Raw genomic sequence first — 19,700 nt, 5'->3', positions numbered from 1 at the left:
TTTTGCATTTATCTTACTGTGTACGAGGTTGAGCATCTTTTCCTAAGTTCGTTATTTGCATCTTTTTCTGAGGTATCTGTGGACATCCTTTCTTGGTATCACCTCTTAAAAATCACTCAGGCTGTGCTGGGTGCAGTGGTTAAGAGTTCTATCGGTAATGAAAAGGTCGGCAGTTTGAAACCACCAGGTGCTTCTTTGAAACTTTATGGGGCAGTTGTACTCTGTCCTACAGGGTCTCTATGAGTCAGACTCCACCGAGCGGCAACGGGGTTTTTTTTTTTTTTCTTTCCCTTCGGGGTTTTGGTGCAGGCAGGTATGGAATCCAATTAATTACTCCAAAAGTTTCCTCCTTATAAGCCCTTAGGGCTTTATGGTCAGAAAGTTTGTGCTTTCTAAAAGCTGTTGCCAATTAACTTGCAGAAAAGTTCCAACTTAAGCTCCCATCATCAACGCAGCCTCTCTCCCTCCATCCTCTTTAGCCTTGTGTCGCACCGGTGAAAACGGCGCCTGCGCGCTGCTGAAGCGGGCACCTCCAGCTATGGACCTGGAGCGCCCACCGCCCGCCCCGGCCTCTTCTGGGCTCCTAGAGCGATACGGACCCGCGACCGCCCAGCCCTCGGACACGGACGTTCACTAGCCGCGGACTCTCGAGCTGAGGCGCCCGGCGCGCACCCGAGTCCTCGTCACGTGACAACGGGGCAGGGCGCAGAGGACGCGCCGGGCCGCCATCGCTACGTGATTCCCGGCGCTGGCGCTCTTCGCAGGGCAATGACTTATGCCGGAAGGCGTACGCTGCCACGCGACGGCGAACGCTTGGGGGAGGGCGCACGCAAGGCGCCAGACGGACGTCGCTAACCTAGATTCTGCCTCCGTTCCCGCCAATCACCGGACCAGGACGCCCCCTCAGCCGGCTCGCTGGAGGCCGTTCTGCTGTCACGTGACCGACGTCGGTTCCGGTCCCCTCCGGCGCGCTGAAGGCCGCTTGTTGCCAGGCAACCAGCCCTGAGCCCAGGTGCGGTGTGGATTCCGCGGAGAGAACTGGTTGGAATTTTGTCGTTCAGATCAGAGGGCAGGGGCACCCTGCGGCGCCGCCCCAAGCACGCCTTTGGGATGTGCGAGACTGGGTCTGCGTTGCGGGCGAAGCGGGCAGCCTGAAAAGGTGAAACGGGGGTAATAATCCCGGAAGAAAGGTCCGGAGAAAGGGGAGGAGGGGCCTGGCCCTGGCGTGGGTAGCGGGGGAAGGGCCGCCCCGCCCCAGAGCAGTGAAGGCACTGGGTTCTCGCAAGGTGGACTCCTGATCCGGTCAGTGCTGCCCCGTCTCCAATGGACCAGTACTGTATCCTGGGTCGCATAGGGGAGGGTGCCCACGGCATTGTCTTCAAGGCCAAACATGTGGAGGTGAGACCAGGGGCCTGTGGCAGCTTTGGAAGTGGGGACCGTGGGTGGGCAGGCCTTATGGGCAGTCTCACTCTGTCCTGTAGGGTCGCTGTGAGTCGGAATCGACGTGACGTCAATGGGTTGATTTTGTTGGCTGACCTTTCATTCTGAGCTGGTTCATTTTCCTACTTTTTTCACTCGGTATTTCCTTTGTAAAATCTGCCCTAGTTTCTGGGCGAACATTCGCACTGGTCCCCACACAGCTTTGCATGGTGTGTAGCCACTACATTTTGCCTTCAGTGGTGGACTTCCAGGCTGCCGCCGGCTCCCCTCCTCACAAGCTGTGGATGGGCACAGTGGGCGTCCCGTGCATGTCCACTTAAGGACCTCTGCGTGATGTTTTAGCGGTAGATTGGCTGGCTCCGAAGCTGTTCTAGACTTGATTTTCCTCCTTGCTGCCAAGTTGCACTGGTGGACCTCTTTCCACCCTCACGACGAGTGCTTCAGGTGGCTCTGTCAACCCAAATGGGTCCTTTCTCTCCTACCCTCTGTTCCCGTGGAGGTGGGATGGGAGTGTCTGCATTCTGTCCTGCACAGACTGGGGACATAGTTGCCCTCAAGAAGGTGGCCCTGAGGCGGCTGGAGGATGGCATCCCCAACCAGGCCCTGCGGGAGATCAAGGCTCTGCAGGAGATCGAGGACAATCAGTATGTGAGTCGGGGCTAGGCTGAGGGGGGTTCTGAGGCATCATATTCTCACCCTCCTTAACTCACACCCCCTCCCCCGCCCGGTTCCCTTCTGCCTTCATTTATCCACCTACACTTGCTCTTACTTTCAGGGGTTCACTTTCTCTGCCACGTACCCACTTTATTCTCTCATTTGCTTCCTTACTCCCAAATTTACTCCCTCTTTTGTCCACTTGTTCACCCTCATTTACCTGATTGCCTCGTTCCCTCCCTCATCCATTCCTTCATTTACTCTCTTATTTGTTCATTTACTCATTCACTTATTTGTTATCTTATTCTTTTATTCTCAAAACATTTAGTGTTGCTAATAATTATTGCAACTACCATTTATTGCACTCGTAATATGTTCTTAAGCCTGTGTAAAATGTTCTCCATACTTTATTGTACTGAATCCCCTTCACTACCCTACAAGGCAGGTTTCAGGATCTCTGTTCCATAGAAGAGGGGAGGAGATTAAGTCGCTAGCTCATGGGCACTCGGCAGGTCAGCAGAGGGTTGCCCTGGGTCCGTTTGAGAATCCGTACATTCTTCCCCTCAGGCTCACCATACACTCTGGGCCTGGTGACACTGAGAGGAACCAGCCCTGGCCTGGCCTCTGAGAACTTAAGTGTGGTAGAGGAGACAGACTGAGGCAACAGGGCCTACCCGGTATGGTTTGTGCTGTAACATGGGACTTGAGAGGAGCTGTGGGAATACAAGGAGGGACATCTTCCACCCTCAGCTCATTGCTGCTTTTGGTGCTTCCTCTTATCCATGTCAGTAGAGAGAGAGTGACAAGGCTGAGTCTCTATGACATTGTTGTTCATGTTCATTGTTTTATGGAGACGCCTGTAATGTATTAGATGACAAAAGCATGTTATAGAACTGTCAGTGAATGAAAGTCTTATACGTAGAAATGTGTATCTATGTGTGCCGTTTCTATGTTGTAAAGTCTGGGAGAGAATACTGTAGAATTGATTGTAGGTGGTAGGATTTTTCTTTTGTCATTTTTTTTTTTTATAATTTTGTGTATCCTGTGAACGTATGGTCTGACCTGTGAAATGATTGTGAGCTCCTCTCAAAATCAGAAAAAGTCAGAAAAACGGCAATTAGGCCATCTTATTTTGTACGGAAAATAAAAGAGCTTTTAGACAACCATGTGTGGGATAGGTGGAAAGAGACCCATAATGAGGCTGATGACGTGGTTCCCCACGCCCAGTCGATCAGCAGTCCTGAAGTTCTATCTTTAAAACCTCTTCCAGGTTTGACCATGGTCCAGTCCATGGTCAGCCCCACCAGAATGCCCGCGCAGCCTCTTCGTTGCCGCTCCTGCCTCTCCTCTGCCCCTCAGTCAGAGGGATCAAATCCTTCACTCCGCACTTGGAAAGCCCCAGTGGTTCTCTTCGCGTTTAGAGCACTGTCAGCATCTGCACCTGCCCACCTCCAGCGTCCTCTCCCTTTTCATTTATTCAGCAGAACTTCTTAAGTGCCATTCTGGACTTAAGAGTACAGAACAAAACAGACATCTTAACAGTGAACTCAGTCTTGAGTTCTTAGCCTCCTTTCTGTTGCTGCTTCAGTGCAGTACACTTGCTGTTCCCCTGCCCAGAACTTCCTAGATCTCTGCATAACTGGCTACTCCTGATGGCTCTTCAGAGAGGCCCTCTCTGGACCCACTCCATTTAAGTATCTTCTTCTCCACTTGCTCATAAATACTCTCTCCTTTTTCTATCCTTGTACTTATAAGGGTGTAAAAATATCCAATTCATTTGTTCGGGTATCTGTCTTCCTTATGCAGTAAACTCTGTAAGGTCCTTAAGAACCTGCTGGCCCTTGTCCCCTGGCTCTCCGCTTTGCATAGCTCCTGGCACCTCTATCACTGGTAGGCCCTCAGCAAGTAGTTGCGATGTTTCCAGCTGTCTCCAGCACTGGGAAAATTGCCCATCCTTGGTGCTGGAATTCAGTGGCTATAGGGAAAGCAGGGGGAAGCCTGTGCTGGTGTGTGTGTGTGTGTGCGCACGCACAGCTAGATGATTTTCTAGCAGGTGCCCTGGGTTGGGGGACCATACCTTCTTAGACCTCCTTTTCCTGGAGAGGAGGGCACAGGTGAGCACTGTAGCTCTCAGGTTCTGAGCTCAGGTCCCATCACAGCTCTCTGCCTGCTGGGTCCTTCATCATGGCAAGGGCTGGAGGTCCCAGGGGATTCTCAGAGAGGGTCTGGGCCATGTGAGCTAGGGCTGCCCCTTTCCGGTGGGCTGATGGATGCCCTGACCCACTGGTCCCACAGGTGGTGCAGCTGAAGGCCGTGTTCCCACATGGTGCCGGCTTCGTGCTGGCCTTTGAGTTCATGCTGTCTGATCTGGCCGAGGTGGTGCGCCATGCCCAGAGACCACTGGCCCAGGCACAGGTGAAGAGCTATCTCCAGATGCTGCTCAAGGGTGTCGCCTTCTGCCATGCCAACAGCATTGTACATCGGGTGAGTCCAGGAGTGCGGGGATGGGGTAGAGTGAGGGTGGGGCTCACAGGGACCAGCTTGGCCTGGAGGGTGGGGGAGTGGCTAGCCCATGACAAAAGTGTCGTCAGAGGCTAGCTAGAGCTTGCAGGTAAGTGGTGAGGGGTGTGGCCCCAGTGGAGGTGGGAGACATTTAGGGCCCCACATGTGCATGTCACTTGGGTGCCCAACTGCCAATCCCTCCTGTACCCAGGTCCTGTGGGGGCTCTGGAGAGACTGACGCCTTCTTTGATGCCCTCAGGACCTGAAACCAGCCAATCTGCTTATCAGCGCCTCTGGCCAGCTCAAGATAGCAGACTTTGGCCTGGCCCGGGTCTTTTCCCCAGATGGCAGCCGCCTCTATACCCACCAGGTGGCCACCAGGTAGGAAGGGCGGATTCCTGGGCAAGACCTGGCAGCACTCTCCCCCAGGGAAAAAATGCTAAATGAACCTTCTCCCAGCATTGCTTGTGGAGTTGCTGTAGGGGCCCCAGGTGATCTTTCAGGACAGCCTCCTGTCAGAGCAGTGACCTAGCAGCAACCACTTTCTCCCTACAGGTGGTACCGGGCTCCCGAGCTCCTGTATGGTGCCCGCCAGTATGACCAGGGTGTCGACCTGTGGTGAGACTCCTGTGGGGTGGGCAGGGTAATGTGCACCCTGGAATCATATTTTGTCTCCTCGGCTTTGAGGTTTCTGAGCTATTGGGTGGTCTTTTCCCTGTGAACTCTAGGTTGTTGTGGGGCTCTCTTCCCTAGTTGAGGTATCTGAGCAGCTTGGGGTCAGTGTTCTGTATTTGAGTTGGGTGGAGGTTCAAAGGTGGGATCTAGAGTGGTTGTTCCAAGTGTGAAGCATCTTAGTTGGGATGGGGAGGTGGTCTGAGACTCAAGAAGTTGTGGAGTGTCTAAGCTGATGTGCAGCGGTGAGGGGTGGAGGGAGGTTGGGGTATCCCAGGATGTGATGCCTCTAAGTTAATCAGACCTGTGTCCCTGGGTGTGAAGTCTCTGAGCCTTTTTGGGGGGATAGTTTGTGCTCAAGGGTGTGAGACCTTCAAGCTGTTGTGGAGGTCTGTGTGTCCTAGAGTGTGGGGCTCTGAAAAGTCTTAGAACTGTTGGGGAGGCTGCTGTGTGTTTTAGAGTCGAGGTCTCAGAGCTGTTTAGGGGAGGGGGAGTTGGTCTGTGTTCTAAGGTTGAGGTCTTTGCCCTGTTTGGGGGCCTGTATCTTTGAAGATGAAGCCTCTGGGTTGGTTTGTGGGGGTCTCAACCCAGGGTGCAAAGTGTTTGAGCTAGTGTGGGAGTAAGTCTGTGTTCTGTACTGTGAGCTATTTGGGATTTTGTGTCCGCAGGGCCGTGGGCTGCATCATGGGAGAACTATTGAATGGGTCCGCCCTCTTCCCTGGGGAGAACGATATCGAGCAGCTTTGTTGTGTGCTTCGCATCTTGGGCACCCCCAGCCCTCAAGTCTGGCCGGTTTGCAGGGGCCCATGTGGGAAGGACCTGGGACAGATTTACTCCATTTCCCCCAACTATTCCGTCCCAGAGCCTTCTCTTCGACTCTCTCATAGCCCCAACCCCTCTTGACCTGGCAGGTACCACTGTCCTGGCCCCCCCGGTGTGCTTCTCCCTTCTCGCCATCCTGGCTACAGGAGGAGGGAGGGGAGGTCTTGTCCTCTAACCTTTCCGCACTCACTCCCAGCCCAGCACACACACCCCCTGTGGCTCGAGTGGGCCTGGGTGGGTGACCAAGTGGGTGAATGCCTGGGTAAGCAATGGAGACTGAGAGACCAGGGAACAAAGGTGAGAGAGGGAGTGTGAGGGAGTGAGTGATGGAGACTGAGTGACAGACCAGGGAACAGAGGTGAGAAAGAGAGTGTAAGTGAGTGAATGATAGAGACAGAGTGAGGGACCTGGAACAGAGGTTTGAGAGGGAGTGTGAGTGAGTGATGGAGACTGAGTGACAGACCAGGGAACAGAGGTGAGAGGGGGAGTGTGAGCAAGTGAGTGATGGAGACAGGGTGACAGACTAGGGAACAGAGGTGTGAGGGGGTGTGTGAGTGAGTGAGTGATGGGGGAACAAGTGGATGAGAGGGCAGATGCCTGAGTGAAGAGAGTGGCGAGTGAGTGAGTGATGAATCAATGGCGGGAGCACTGACATCAGTGTGAGCTACTGAGGTGGGTACCAGACTCTCATATCCCCTGTCTGCCCCGGGCCCAGGAGATCACTGAGCTGCCTGACTACAACAAGATCTCCTTTAAGGAGCAGACGCCCGTGCCCCTGGAAGAAGTGCTGCCTGATGCCTCTCCCCAAGCCTTGGACCTGCTGGGTCAATTCCTCCTCTACCCTCCTCGCCAGCGCATCACAGCCTCTCAGGTAGGGTGGGGGGCCGTGGCCTCTGCTCCTTCAGTCCCCCCCACTGCCAGGACTCTACACTGGGTGGCCATATGACCATACAGTGAATGTCCCGCAGAACATGAGATGGGCTGGGGCCAGGACCCAGGCATCCAGGATGTCTGCATTGCACTGGAACCCCTGGGGGAGGGGGACGTGGAGAGGGCATGTCTTCACACGAGAGAGCCTGCTGGGCTTTCCCAGCCCTCCCCAGAGGGGCTGTAGTGCACAGAGTGACTCACTGGTGAGGAAATCTTCTCTCAGAAGAGCGCATCCCTGATGCGGTGGGTCCTGGGCTCTCAGGCCATGTGCAGGGCACAGTGATTGAGTATAAACCTAACTTGTATCTCCCTATATCACCTTGATTTCCTCTCCATGTGGAAGATTTATGCCTCCTGTATTTAGTCTCTGTTTATTGATTATTGGAAACCCTGGTGGCGTAGTGGTTAAGTGCTATGGCTGCCAAGCAAAAGGTCAGCAGTTCGAATCTGCCAGGCACTTGTTGGAAACTCTACGGGGCAGTTCTACTCTGTCCTATAGGGTCGCTATGAGTCAGAATTGACTCGATGGTAGTGAGTTTGGTTTGGTTTTTATTGATTATTGTCATCTTTTACATAATGACATCAGGGATTTCATGTTTTGAGCTTGTTTTTTTTAATCTTATTTTTGTGAGTTCCCTATCTGAGTTATCAGGATGCTCTGTTCTGTTTTCTTGTGTTGTGTTGATATCTGATATTATTGATTTTGTAACCAAAGAATTTCCTTTAGTAATTCTTATAGCTTTGATTTGGTTTTTGTAAATTCTCTAAGCAAAAAAAAAAAAAAAAATTTTTTTTTTTTGTGTTTATCTGTAAAAGATTTAATTTTGCCTTCATACTGGAGAGAGAGTTTTGCTGGATATATGATTCTTGGCTGGCAGTTTTTCTGCTTCAGTGGTCTGCATATGTCATCCCACTGCCTTCTTGCCGGCATGGTTTCTGCTGAGTAGTCTGAACTTATTCTTACTGATTCTCCTTTGTAGGTGACTTTTTGTTTATGCCTCGCTGTTTTTAAAATTTTCTCTTTGGTTTTGTCAAGTTTGATGATAATATGTCTTGGTGATTTTCTTTTGGGATCTACCTTGTATGGGGTTTGATGAGCATCTTGGATAGATATCCTTTTATCTTTCACAATGTCAGGGAAGTTTTCTGCCAACAAATCTTCAACAATTCTCTATATTTTCTGTTATCCCTCCCTGTTCTGGAATTCCAGTCACATGCATGTTATTCTTCTTGATAGAGTCCCACATAATTCTTAGGGTTTCTTCATTTTTTTAAATTATTTTATCTGATTTTTCTTCAAATATATTGGTGCCAATTGCCTTATCCTCCATCTCCCTAATTCTGCATTCTAATCCCTCAATTCTGCTCCTCTGACTTCCTATTGAGTTGTCTAATTCTGTAATTTTATTGTAAATCTTCTGAATTTCTAAATGGTGTCTCTCTGTGGATTCTTGTAGCTTATTAAATTTTTCATTGTGTTCTTGAATAACCTTTTTAATTTCTTCGACTGCTCTGTCTGTGTGTTCCTTGGCTTTTTCCGCACATTGCCTGATTTCATTTCTGATGTTGTCCCTGATGTCTTGAAGTGTCCTGTATTGATCTTTTGTATTCTACATCTAGCAATTCCAGGAATATATCTTCATCTGGGAGAGATCTTGATTCTCTATTTTGGGGATTTGTAGAAGCAATCATGGTCTGCTTCTTTATGTGATTTGATAATGACTGCTATCTCTGAACCATCTATAAGTTATCGTAATAATTTATTTTATGTTTGCTCAGTGTGTCTTATCTTCTTGCTTTGTTTTGTTTCAGTATACCCAGATAGGCTATTAGAGTGCTCTAAGTTGATTATTGGAGCCTTTGGAAGCACTAATGTCTTGTTACCAGATTGTTAGAGCTGTTACCAGATTGTTAGAGCTGTTACCAGGTGTATGAGCCTATGAGTCCATTCACTATTCTTGAATAGAATTAGCTCAGGCGTCCTGTCAGTCACCTAGTTTATGGTGTAGGCTCTCACCTACTGTCTTAGAGGAGTAGTGGTGATGGTTGTATGCACTGGTTTCTGGTAGTGGCAGGGGGTCACGCCCTGAGGAAGACAGGGTGCTGACAGCCTTCCCCCAAGTGTCAGTGAGAAGTGAGCATCTCTGTTCTCTAGAGTGCTCTGGTGGGTGGGCTCTGCAGCTGTATCTCAGGCACCCAGTGCTTATACCTGTAAAGACTAGTAGGCACCACTGTCCTCAGACCCCTTTCTCAGGTAGCTAGGTGGTGTGGATGGAGCCTCAGCCCTCAGGTCCCTACTGTGGGTAGGTGAGGGCTCTGTTTAATAGGTAGAGCCATATCAGACCTCCAAAACCTGCCTCTCCACCACTCAGCTGAAACAATTATAGTCAGACCTCTAACAGATTTACCTTTGCATTATAATAGCCACCTGGTTCCATGTAGGGGTGAAAGCCAAGGTCTGTGGATCTATTGTGCCTGGACTAGAGCTGCTTCTGCTCTGATCTTCCAGTTTAGGGGAGTTGGGAAAGTATTTTTCTCCTGTTTGTTAATTTGCTACATCTTCCAGGGGAATGGGTCAGAAAAAGCGCAGCACTTCTGTCTCAGGCCCAGGGAATTTGAATGTTAATGAAAGCCAGCTGGGGCAGGAAGGGGAGGGATCGGATAAATAGGAGAGAGTAGTGCTGTAAAATAGACAAAATCACTTATCTTGTGTGAAGCCCTGTTTTATCTCAGATTCCAGAGGCATGTGTAGCCTGTGTGTGCTGGCTGGGTCCCCTCTGAGATTGCCCCAGGGGGTTAGGGCTGTGTCCCATGCTTGCCGTGCCTCAGGAAACTACCATCAGCCCCACCACATTCGTGCCAAAGAACGGCACCGAGGAATCAAAGCTGAGGCGCTGCGTGGGCTCGGCAACTAGTCGCTGCTTCTGCACGGTCTCTTGCTCCCCTGTCGCTCAGATCAATTCCTTAGTTCTGTGTTTGATGGTCAGAGTTCATAGATTGTCATATATGTAATCGATTCACTTGTTTTTTTGAGTCTTTGTTGCAAGAGGGTTCAGCAGACGCCTCTGCCTAGTCAGCCATCTTGGCCTCACCTCCAGGCACAGTGATTTAGAGACTCATTCCTTTGTTCCTTCATTTCTTCTACAAACATTTATGGAGTATCTGGCACCTGCCAGGTATTGCCCCATCCTGGACACTGACCAGTGAACAAGCAGACGTGCCTCTGCCCCCACAGGCTCTCCGGCCTGTGGTAAGGCAGACGCAATCACAGGGGTGTGGTCGGAGAGCGGCCATGAGGCTGAGGGAGGCAGGGAGGGTGGGTGAGTGTGACCGACTTTGGGGGTCAAGCAAGGCTTCCTGGAGGAGGGCGTATAAAAGCACGAGGAGGCGTTTGTGAAAGAAATGGCTAAAGGGCATCCCAAGACGAAAGAACTGGGTGAGCACAGGCCCGGAGAGGAGCAGTCAGGAGAGGTTCATTGTGGCTGGAAGGTGGGAAAGGAGGGTGAGGAGGGCAGAGGGGTGAGGCTAGACAGATGTTGGGGCTTCTCTGTCAGGTGAACCTTCCTTCGTTCTGCCCCCTCACAAACTCCACACCAACACCGCATTCTTAGGCACGCCTTTCTTCAGTGCCCATCAGTAGCACTCTGTTTCTACTGCCAGCAGTTTCCACTGGCTCTGTCTTCAGAATGTACCAAGGCCATCTGACCACTCTCAGCCCCTTCCTGCTGCCACCCTAGTCCAAACCACTGCCTCTTCTGGTATTACTGGCCAGAATGGCTGTTTCTCCTCTTGTCCCATTTGTGTATTCTTTACCTGCTGGGGAGAGTGACCTTGTCCAAACGGAACAAATCACGTCACTCCTCTGCCCAGAGCCTGCCAGTGGCTTCCATCTTATTCGGTAAAGGCCAAGGTCCTAGCGTCCCACAAGAGCTACATGCTAGGGGCCCATCCCCTCTGAGCCTGCCTGCTTCTCTCCCCTTTACTTTCCCCTCTGCAGCCACAAGGCCTCCTTGATGGCCCTGAAACCCATCAAGTCTGCAGGCTTGCTGTTCCCTCTGCATGGAACACTGTCTGGCCAAGTGTCCTCGTGATTCACTCTCACTCCTCAGATTTTTGCCTCAACATCCCCTCTCAGTGTGGCCTTCCCTTACGACTTTTCACATTTACAACCTCTGCAAGATTGCTCATTCCCCTCTCTTGCTTTATGCTTTCCACAACACTAGTCATCATCTGACTGACTATGTATCTCACTTAGCTTGTCTCTCCCACCCCCCACCCCCCAGCTATATTATAAATTTCACAGAGGCAGAGCATTTTGTCCATATTGTTAACTGCTGTATCCGTAGCCACTGGACAGTGCTTTATATACAGTAGGCACTCAGTAAATGCTTGTTGAACTGACAGAATGAATGAGTAGGTGAAGGAATCAGTCAGCCGTCCTGGCCCTCTGAAGGGGAGGGTGTGGTCTCCCCACTCGGGGGGTAACTGAAGCTGAGGTGAGGTGACTTGTTTCCTTCTGAGATCCTTCTGCTCTCTCTTCCTTGTCCCCCAGGCCCTCCTGCACCAATACTTCTTCACAGCTCCCCTGCCTGCCCACCCCTCGGAGCTGCCAATTCCCCAGCGCCCAGGGGGACCTGCCCCCAAGGCCCACCCAGGACCCCCCCATGTCCGTGACTTCCATGTGGACTGGCCTCTTGAAGAGTCATTGTTGAACCCAGAGCTGATTCGGCCCTTTATCCCGGAGGGGTGATGCCCTGGCCCAGCCTCTCCTGCCTGATCCCCCAGGGCTACCCAGGCCTCTTGTTCCTCCACCTACAGCCTAATTTGACCTTCCAAGGCCCTCCCGGCACCACCTGGGCCACTCCATACCTCACCTGCTCCCACGGGGGTCCTGCTCCTGACAAGGAGATAGAACATGCAGCCACAGCAGAGAATACCCACACCTTCTGCTCAGCTGGCCTCACATCTGCATGCCGCTCATTTATTCATCAGAAAGAGATGCCAATTGCTGCTGCCACCCAGGGACCATGGGCATCCAGCAGCACCAGCCTTTGCTCTGGTCCAAGGCGCTGCCTCCCTGTTGAAGGACGTAGTCATTCGTGTTGGAGCCCCGGGGTGAAGTACAGAGTGTAGGATGTCCTCATGTTGGAAACTCAGCTGGGAAGGAAGATTGTGTTTTGTTTTGTTTTGTTTTCTCAGAGACATTAAACACTCTAGTTGAGTATTTGAGATTTATTATGAAGCTCTGAGTGCCTGTTCTGTGTCTGTTCTTCCTCCCTGGTGTTCCTAGCTAAGGAAATGGCTGAAGTAGTGTCTTCTCATGGCCTTCGTTTCCTCAGGGTCATGGGCAAGGTGGCTCCATTTGTAGGTGTCCTCAGAGGCTTGCTACACCCAGCTTCTGCAGCTGCTGCTCTTTAGACCTCACAGGATATGGTACAGACAGGCTGCACCAAGTTGTATTAAGTGAGAAAGTGAGACAACATCGCCATGCCCTGCTACCCGCCCCATCATCATCAGTGATACTGCCCACCCCTCACCACCCCCTGACTGGTGAGAGAGGCCATGAAGTGGAGGATGAGGAGTCTGAGGAGAAGAAGAAGGAGTAGGCTCTGATGAAAAAATAGAAGGACAGATTGGGAGGAGTGAGAGGATTCTGTGGTGGGTGGGTGATGAGTAAGCAGTGTGTGAAGGGAATGACTGCTCATCAAACAGTCACCAGTAGGTGAGGAGTGGGGTGAAGGATTGAGGCCTGAGCCCGAGGGTGCACATGCATGTTAGGGTACCTCCCAGGATTCCACTTTTTCCTTCACCCACAGCCAGTTCATCACTAAGTACCGCTGGCTTCATCCATCTGTCCTGGGACAACCTAGTCCAGACCCTGTCATCTCTTCTCCCTGCTTACACCCTTCTCCTACCCCTGCTGCTGGCTCCTAACTCCAGGGCGCACCACTCTCCCTCTGCCTGCACGCTGCCACCTACTGCCGTGGAGCCTTTACTGGCTAATCCTTCTCCCAACAGTTCTTTCCTTGGGCAGCTCCTGTCACATAGGTCCCAGCTCAAATGGTACCACGTCAGATGGAATCTGTCTAAAGGGACACTCTTCTCCCCATCCCACCAGGCCTTGCTCACATTACCTGTTTTTATATTCTTTATGGGTCATTTTGTTCCCTGATTATTTTGTATCTTACGATGTCCAGCCTTCAATTTGCAGAGCCTCACTCGGTGCCTAGCACAGAGAGCATGTACCCCAGTAAATTAAGTATCCAAACCAGTAGAGGGGGAAAATGTAAGAAGAAGAATAATAATCACTTGTCAATCAAAAAAAAAGCGAGAAAGGAAAATACATACATAAACAGGTATGACAAATAGAACACAAATAAAACGGTACAAATAAATCCAGATATATCTGTAATTACAGTGATTGCAAATCAAAGACAAAGTTTGTAGGCTACTTCTGTTAACAAAAGACACATCTAATACATTAGGACATGGAAAGATAAAAAGTAATACAATGGAAAAAGATATGCCATGTTTATACCACCAGTGACAATGAAAAGGTTGTTTCCTGGTATTAATAGACTTTAAGGGGAAAAAGTATTACTAAGGATAGAGAGGATCACCCCTTCAGTGTGGGAAGGGTCTCTCAGAAGATTGCCCATCTTGGGTGGGCCCTAGGTCCTAACTAGGACCAGTGTGAAGTGAGCTATAACTAATGAGTAGGTTTTTGTGTCAGCAAGTATCGTCAAGGCAAAGGTGGTTTTGATTCTCTGATACTTTATTCACTTCTCTGGTGATAGCTGTTCATCTAGAAGTAGGCTTAGGAATTCCCATCTTTGTAATCCAGCATTTTTGTTGTGGTTGTTTCAGCAGGAATGTTGATCTGAGGAATCTCATCTGCCATTTCCAGGAATCAGAACGATACAATTATATATGCGTATAATTTAAATAGCCAAGTGGGCAATTCTGTTTTTCGTCGCCCTCAGCAAGCTTTTCAGACCATCAGTCCCTTTTAAAACAAAACAAAATGCTAGAAGTCTAGTCGGGGGGCGGGGGGAGCGGGGAGGGTGGCAGAACGTCCAGGCTAAATCCTAGAGAAAGCAGGAAAGCAGAGAGGTAAGTGGAACACTGCCATTTTTACCCCGAGAGCTTCATATGTGCTTGATATGGCTGAGCTTTCGTTGGCACTGAGGTAGGCAGAAGTCAAGGCCCAGGGATGCCTCATGTTGGGCATCTAGCAGGAGAGCTATCTAACCAAAATCTCTACTCTCAGGACAAGGGTAAGCCAGAACCAGATGTGCCACCTCCCTGCTCATAGATACCAGACAGATAAGGAAACAGGTACTCCTGGAATTAATTCAATGAAATCCCAATAAAATCTAAGCAGGCTTTTTTTTTCTCTCTGTTGAATAATAATTTGATAACCCAAAAGGTGAGGAGAAAAAAAAAAGATGAAAGGACTTACTCTATCAGATAAAAGGTTATAATAAGAATATGGTATTGGTGCGGGGATAGGTTAAAAAAAAAAAAAAAAACAAAGCCATTGCCGTCAAGTTGATTCCAACTCATAGTGACCGTACAGGACAGAGGAGAACTGCCCCATATGGTTTCCAAGGAGCCTGGTGGATTTGAACTGCTGACCTTTTGGTTAGCAGCTCTAGCTCTTAACCACTACACCACCAGGGTTTAGCAATCCTTTATTTTTAAAATACTTAAGTTTCATGTGGATAAACTATTCTGTAAGTACTAAAGATGCAGAGGTGACCAATACTTCTATAGTCACTGCCCTCAGAGCACTTAGTGAGAATACAAAACTCCAGTTGCTTTCAAAGTCTGACTACTAAATATGTCTTTGAAGATGACTTCATGATCTGACCCAATCAGCATTACCCTGATAGCAAAACCAAACAAAGATAGTACACGGGAAGGAAACCAGAGACTAGCATCTCCCATGAACATAGATAAAAAATTCTAAACAAAATTTTAGCAAATCTAATTCAACAATGTATAAAAAGGAAAATACATCATGACCAAATGGGAGTTATTCAAGGAGTGCAATGTTGGTATTAGATTGGAAAATCAAAAAAGTAATTCACCATTTAAACAAACACATATAAGTGAGCACACACACAATTATTTCAGTAAGCCCAACTATTTTTATACATGCAGCAAATTTGGATCTTAAAATTTTATAGCAAAAAAATGAAGCCAGACCCCCCAAAGAAGTATAGATTGTATTATTCCATTTATATAAAATTCAAGAAAATGCAAACGAATCTATAATGACAGAAAGCAGATGAGTGGTTGCCTGGGGGAAGGAGGCAAAGGAAGATGGAGGGAGGACAAGGATGGGCAGGAGGAAAACTTACAAAAGAGGAGATAACTTTTGGGAGATGAATCTTGACTGTGGTCATAGTTGGACTTTTGAATATATGTGTCACAATGTATACTCCAATGTGTGTAATTTTTTAATGTTAATTATACCTTCATATAGCTGTTTTAAAAAAATAGATATTTTATGTAGAAGATACTCATGTTCTATGATTGTTTTTAAATTTACTGTAAGAATTATAACACATTGCCAATTCAACATTTTTCAGATACATAATTCAGTGATATCAGTGATGTTAATCACATTGTACAATCACCACCCATAATCGTTGCCAAATTGGCCATCACTGTAAACAAACACTGCTTCCTAAGCCAGGAGATTCCTACAAAAAATCCTAAGTAAATAACAAAACCTAGCATTTATGATATGTACGTTACCTCAACACCAAGTTTGGAATACTCAAGAATGCAGCGTTGTTTGACATTTAAAGATGGGTCAATGTAATTAAGCATATTGACTTAAAGAAAGAAGAAAAACTGTATGATTAATTCAATAGATGACAAACCATTTGATAAAATTCAATATCCATTCTTGGTAAAATTTAGCAAGCCAGGGATGGAAAAGAATGTCTGCAATTGTATAAATACAGCAAACTCCTTATGTAATGATGAAATTTTGAAAAAAATTCCCCTGAGATTGGGAATGTGACAAGGATACTTGATATTACATTTATCCAACATTCTGCTGTATGACTTAGCATTTGCAATAAAAGCAAATAATATGCATAAGGATGGGGAAGGGAAAAATAAAAATATCATTAAAGACAATTTTACATGTTAAATATTCAAAAGAATTTACAGATAAACATTTAGAAGCAATAACATTTAGCAAGTTTGTAGGATGCAAAATCGAAATCCAGACAATTGCATTTCTGTATTCTAGAAACAAGTAGAAGATGAACAACTTAAGATACCTTTAGTAATAACACCAGTAACCATCAAATCCCAAAGAATAAATCCAGCAAAAGATATGTAAGTCTTCCACATTGAGGAAAATAACATTATAGTGAGAAGTTAAGGAAATAAATAGAGGAACACCCCAGGTTAATGAATTGGAAATTTTAATATTTTAAACAATTCTTTCCAAACTGACCTTTAGATTCATATCAGTCATAATCAAATTCTAGTATTTGGTTGTGCGTGGAAATTTAAAATGTGACTCTTGAGTATATATGAAAATGCAAAGAAGAAAAAGCCAATATTGAGGTTGGGGATTCAATTGGCATTATATAATTCAGCCACGCTAACAATAAGACTCTGAGTTTGATTTTTGGCAATATCAGCTCTGTTACTACAAGAAATAAGGCTTTCTTTCAGGGCACAGTTGGCCACTTTCAGGTTTTTTATGCGGTACTCGGGCTGTGACCCCGAAGCCCTGAGCTTCTCTCTCTCTTTGACTGCTTTGTCTAGCGAAAGTAGGACCAGCCAACCAGCTTCCTTATATTTGTTATTCTGACAAAATGGTAGAAGAGTATCCAATATGCAGTTACCTGGAGCCTTGTTTCTCACAAATATTTGATCTGTTTTTGGTGATACTTTGCCAGTTTCTATTGCTGCCTCACGCCATGGATTAGCAGTGTTGTCTTTACTACTGGAGGCAGAGTCATCAGTGCCTTTAAGATTAGCCAGACTTGAGAGTCAATTTTCAAAACTCATTCTTAAAATTTTGATTCTCTAGAATCACTCTTGATACCAAATGTCTTCGGCTGGGTTCTAAAGAGAAGCAAAATTAGTGAAGTGTATATATGTGTGTGTGTGTGTGTGTGTGTGTGTGTGTGTGTGTGTGTATCTATCTATTTCAAGGAATTGGCTCATGGTTGTGGAGGCTGGTGAGTCCCAAAAATTCACAGGTCAGGCATCAGGTGGGAGGCTTCTTCTGACTCACATGGTTGTAGGGGCTGACGAACCCAAATCAGGTCAGGTGACAGACTGCTGGCCCACAGGGTTGCAAAAGTTGGCAAATGAGATCAGATAGCAGGCTGCTGGCAAATCTCAGAATTGACAGGTCAGATGGCAGGCTGCTGACTCAAGTCCCAAAAACCAGAGGTCAGATGATGATGAGCTAGTTGCAGGATCCAGAGTGAAAGAGCTTTACCAGAGCATTCATATATATTGAATGTAGGCCACACCCTCAAGGAAACTCCCCTTACTTGAGCAAGGTGGTGACTTGAGTAGGCTTTGACTGGAGTCACGCTCTTAATAAAGATATACCCACTCTAATCTTGCCTCGTTAATGTGTAAAGGTTTAAGATTTACAACACATAATTACACAATACCACAAAAAGGAGGACAGTTACATCAGATCACAAAATGGAGGACAATTACACAATGCTAGGAATCATGGTTGTCATGGATTGAATTTTGTCCCCCCCAAAATGTATCCATTTGGCTGGGCCATGATTCCCAGTATTGTATGGTTGTCCTCCCATTTTGTGATTGTAATTTTATGTTAAAGAGGATTGGGGTGGGATTGTAACACCCTTACTAAGTCACATCCTTGATCCAATGTAAAGGGAGTTTCCCTGGGGTGTGGCCTGCACCACCTTTTATCTTACAAGAGGTAATAGGAAAGGGAAACAAGGAGAGAGATGGGGACCTTATACCACCAAGAAAGAAGCACTGGGAGCAGAGTGCGTCCTTTGGATCTGGGGTTCCTGCACAGAGAAGTTCCTAGTCTAGGGGAAGACTAACGAGAAGGACCTTCCTGGAGTGCCAGCAGAAAGCCTTCCCTTGGCGCTGACGCCCTGAATTTGGACTTCTGGCGTACTAGACTGTGAGAAAATAAATCTCTCTTTGTTAAAGCCATCCACTTGTGGCATTTGTTATAAAAGCACTAGGCGACTAAGACAATGGCTTAGCCAAGTTGACATAACATTTAACTGTCAAAACCTTCAGATAACACTGACAATGAATATAATTGTCTTTACCCTCACCCTGAGCCTCAGCCAGACCCCAAACAACACAACCCCCTAACACTGATCCCACATGGACCTTGCACTTGAATCTGACTCTGACCTTAAAGCTGACCTTAAACTTAACTCTGATTATAGTTCTGACATTAACCATTGCTTGACTTTGACTCCAACCTGACCTTCGTCGTGAACCTTTCACCCTGACTCTGATCCACAACCTGACCATGGTCCTGATGCTGACCCACACTGACCTTGACTTTGACTTTAACTCTACTCTTAAACCTGACCTTCTCCTTGATCCCGATACAGACCTTAACACTCATCCTGACTCTCACCATGACACTGACCCTCTCCCTCACCCTAACCCTATGCTCAGGCCAGCCTGTATCTTCACATGATTTGGGCCATAACCTAAACAGACCTTGAACTTGACATTTAATTTAACCTTGATCCTGATCCTCATCCTGATTGTCCACCATCCTAAGCCTGATAGTCACCAAGACCCTATCCCTCACCTTCATCCTAACACACCCTGATCTTGACCATGACCTTAACCCGAACTTGACTCTGAACCTGACTCTGATATTCACTTTGGCATAGAATCTCACCCTTACTGTAACTCTCAAATGGCACTGACCTTGACCCTGAGCCGCTTCCTCAACCTTATCTTGCTCCTCAGCAGGCCCCCTACCATCGCAAGACCCTGAGCTTGATGCTACACTAAGCATGAATTTGACCAGGAACCTGACTCGTAACTCTGAACTAACCTAACCCTAGCCCGGAAATTTACCCTGATATTAACCCTGACCCTCTATCTGACCATCACCTTGACCATGAACTTTACACTAAACCTAAACTTGAGCCTGAAATGAACCCTACATTCATGCTGACTCTGAAATGACATCCTAACAGATTCTTAAGTAGGCTCCACCCAACAGAAGACCTTAAACCTGACTGCATCCTGGTCTTGAACTTAACCCTTATCCTACCTCTCACCTTGTCCACGAGCCTTACACTCATCCTCAGTCTGACATTTAACCTGACCCTTACTCTTAACATGAACATCATCCTGTCCCTGACTTTGAATTTGACTTTGAACCTGACTGTGACCCTCACCATGACCTTGATCCTGACCTTTACCTAGACACCCTCAACCAACTCTGCTAGAGCCTGACACATTACCATACTTTTACCCTTAATCCACACTTAGCCTGACCACAAACCTTGAAACTTATACTTTCACTCTGATACTGACAATCGCCCTCACCATGACCCCACTCTGACCCCGATCTTGACTGTGACTCTGGCCCTCACTAAGTCCCTGACTCTGATCCAACCTGATCTGAACTTGACCTGTAATTTAACCTTGCCCATGACCCT

The 19,700-nt window shown here is 47.6% G+C and overlaps 1 protein-coding gene across 22 annotated transcripts in view; it reads left to right on the top strand.

The window, feature by feature from the left end:
* The first annotated feature begins 724 nt into the window (after positions 1 to 724).
* The window catches only part of CDK20 (cyclin dependent kinase 20), a 96,250-nt gene continuing 77,274 nt past the window's right edge, over positions 725 to 19,700 (top strand). For 8 of the 22 annotated variants that reach the window (XR_010322909.1, XM_064290988.1, XM_064290981.1 and 5 more), the window contains exons 1-7: positions 725 to 1,398; positions 1,975 to 2,088; positions 4,390 to 4,578; positions 4,856 to 4,977; positions 5,152 to 5,214; positions 5,937 to 6,060; positions 6,806 to 6,961. Coding sequence is in view for 19 of the 22 variants with exons in the window: in XM_064290988.1 (XP_064147058.1) it covers positions 1,324 to 1,398; positions 1,975 to 2,088; positions 4,390 to 4,578; positions 4,856 to 4,977; positions 5,152 to 5,214; positions 5,937 to 6,060; positions 6,806 to 6,961 (843 nt within the window). In the remaining 3 variants the exon portion in view is untranslated. Of the gene's footprint in view, positions 1,399 to 1,939; positions 2,089 to 4,389; positions 4,579 to 4,855; positions 4,978 to 5,151; positions 5,215 to 5,936; positions 6,061 to 6,805; positions 6,962 to 11,572; positions 18,942 to 19,700 lie in introns of those variants that run through there. The other 14 variants (XR_010322911.1, XR_010322910.1, XM_064290978.1 and 11 more) reach the window with 9 other exon arrangements.

This window comes from Loxodonta africana, chromosome 9, assembly GCF_030014295.1.
Source record: "Loxodonta africana isolate mLoxAfr1 chromosome 9, mLoxAfr1.hap2, whole genome shotgun sequence".
Lineage (NCBI taxonomy): Eukaryota > Metazoa > Chordata > Mammalia > Proboscidea > Elephantidae > Loxodonta > Loxodonta africana.
Note: the sequence above shows the minus strand (reverse complement) of the source record. Positions and strands in the feature narration are given on the sequence as shown.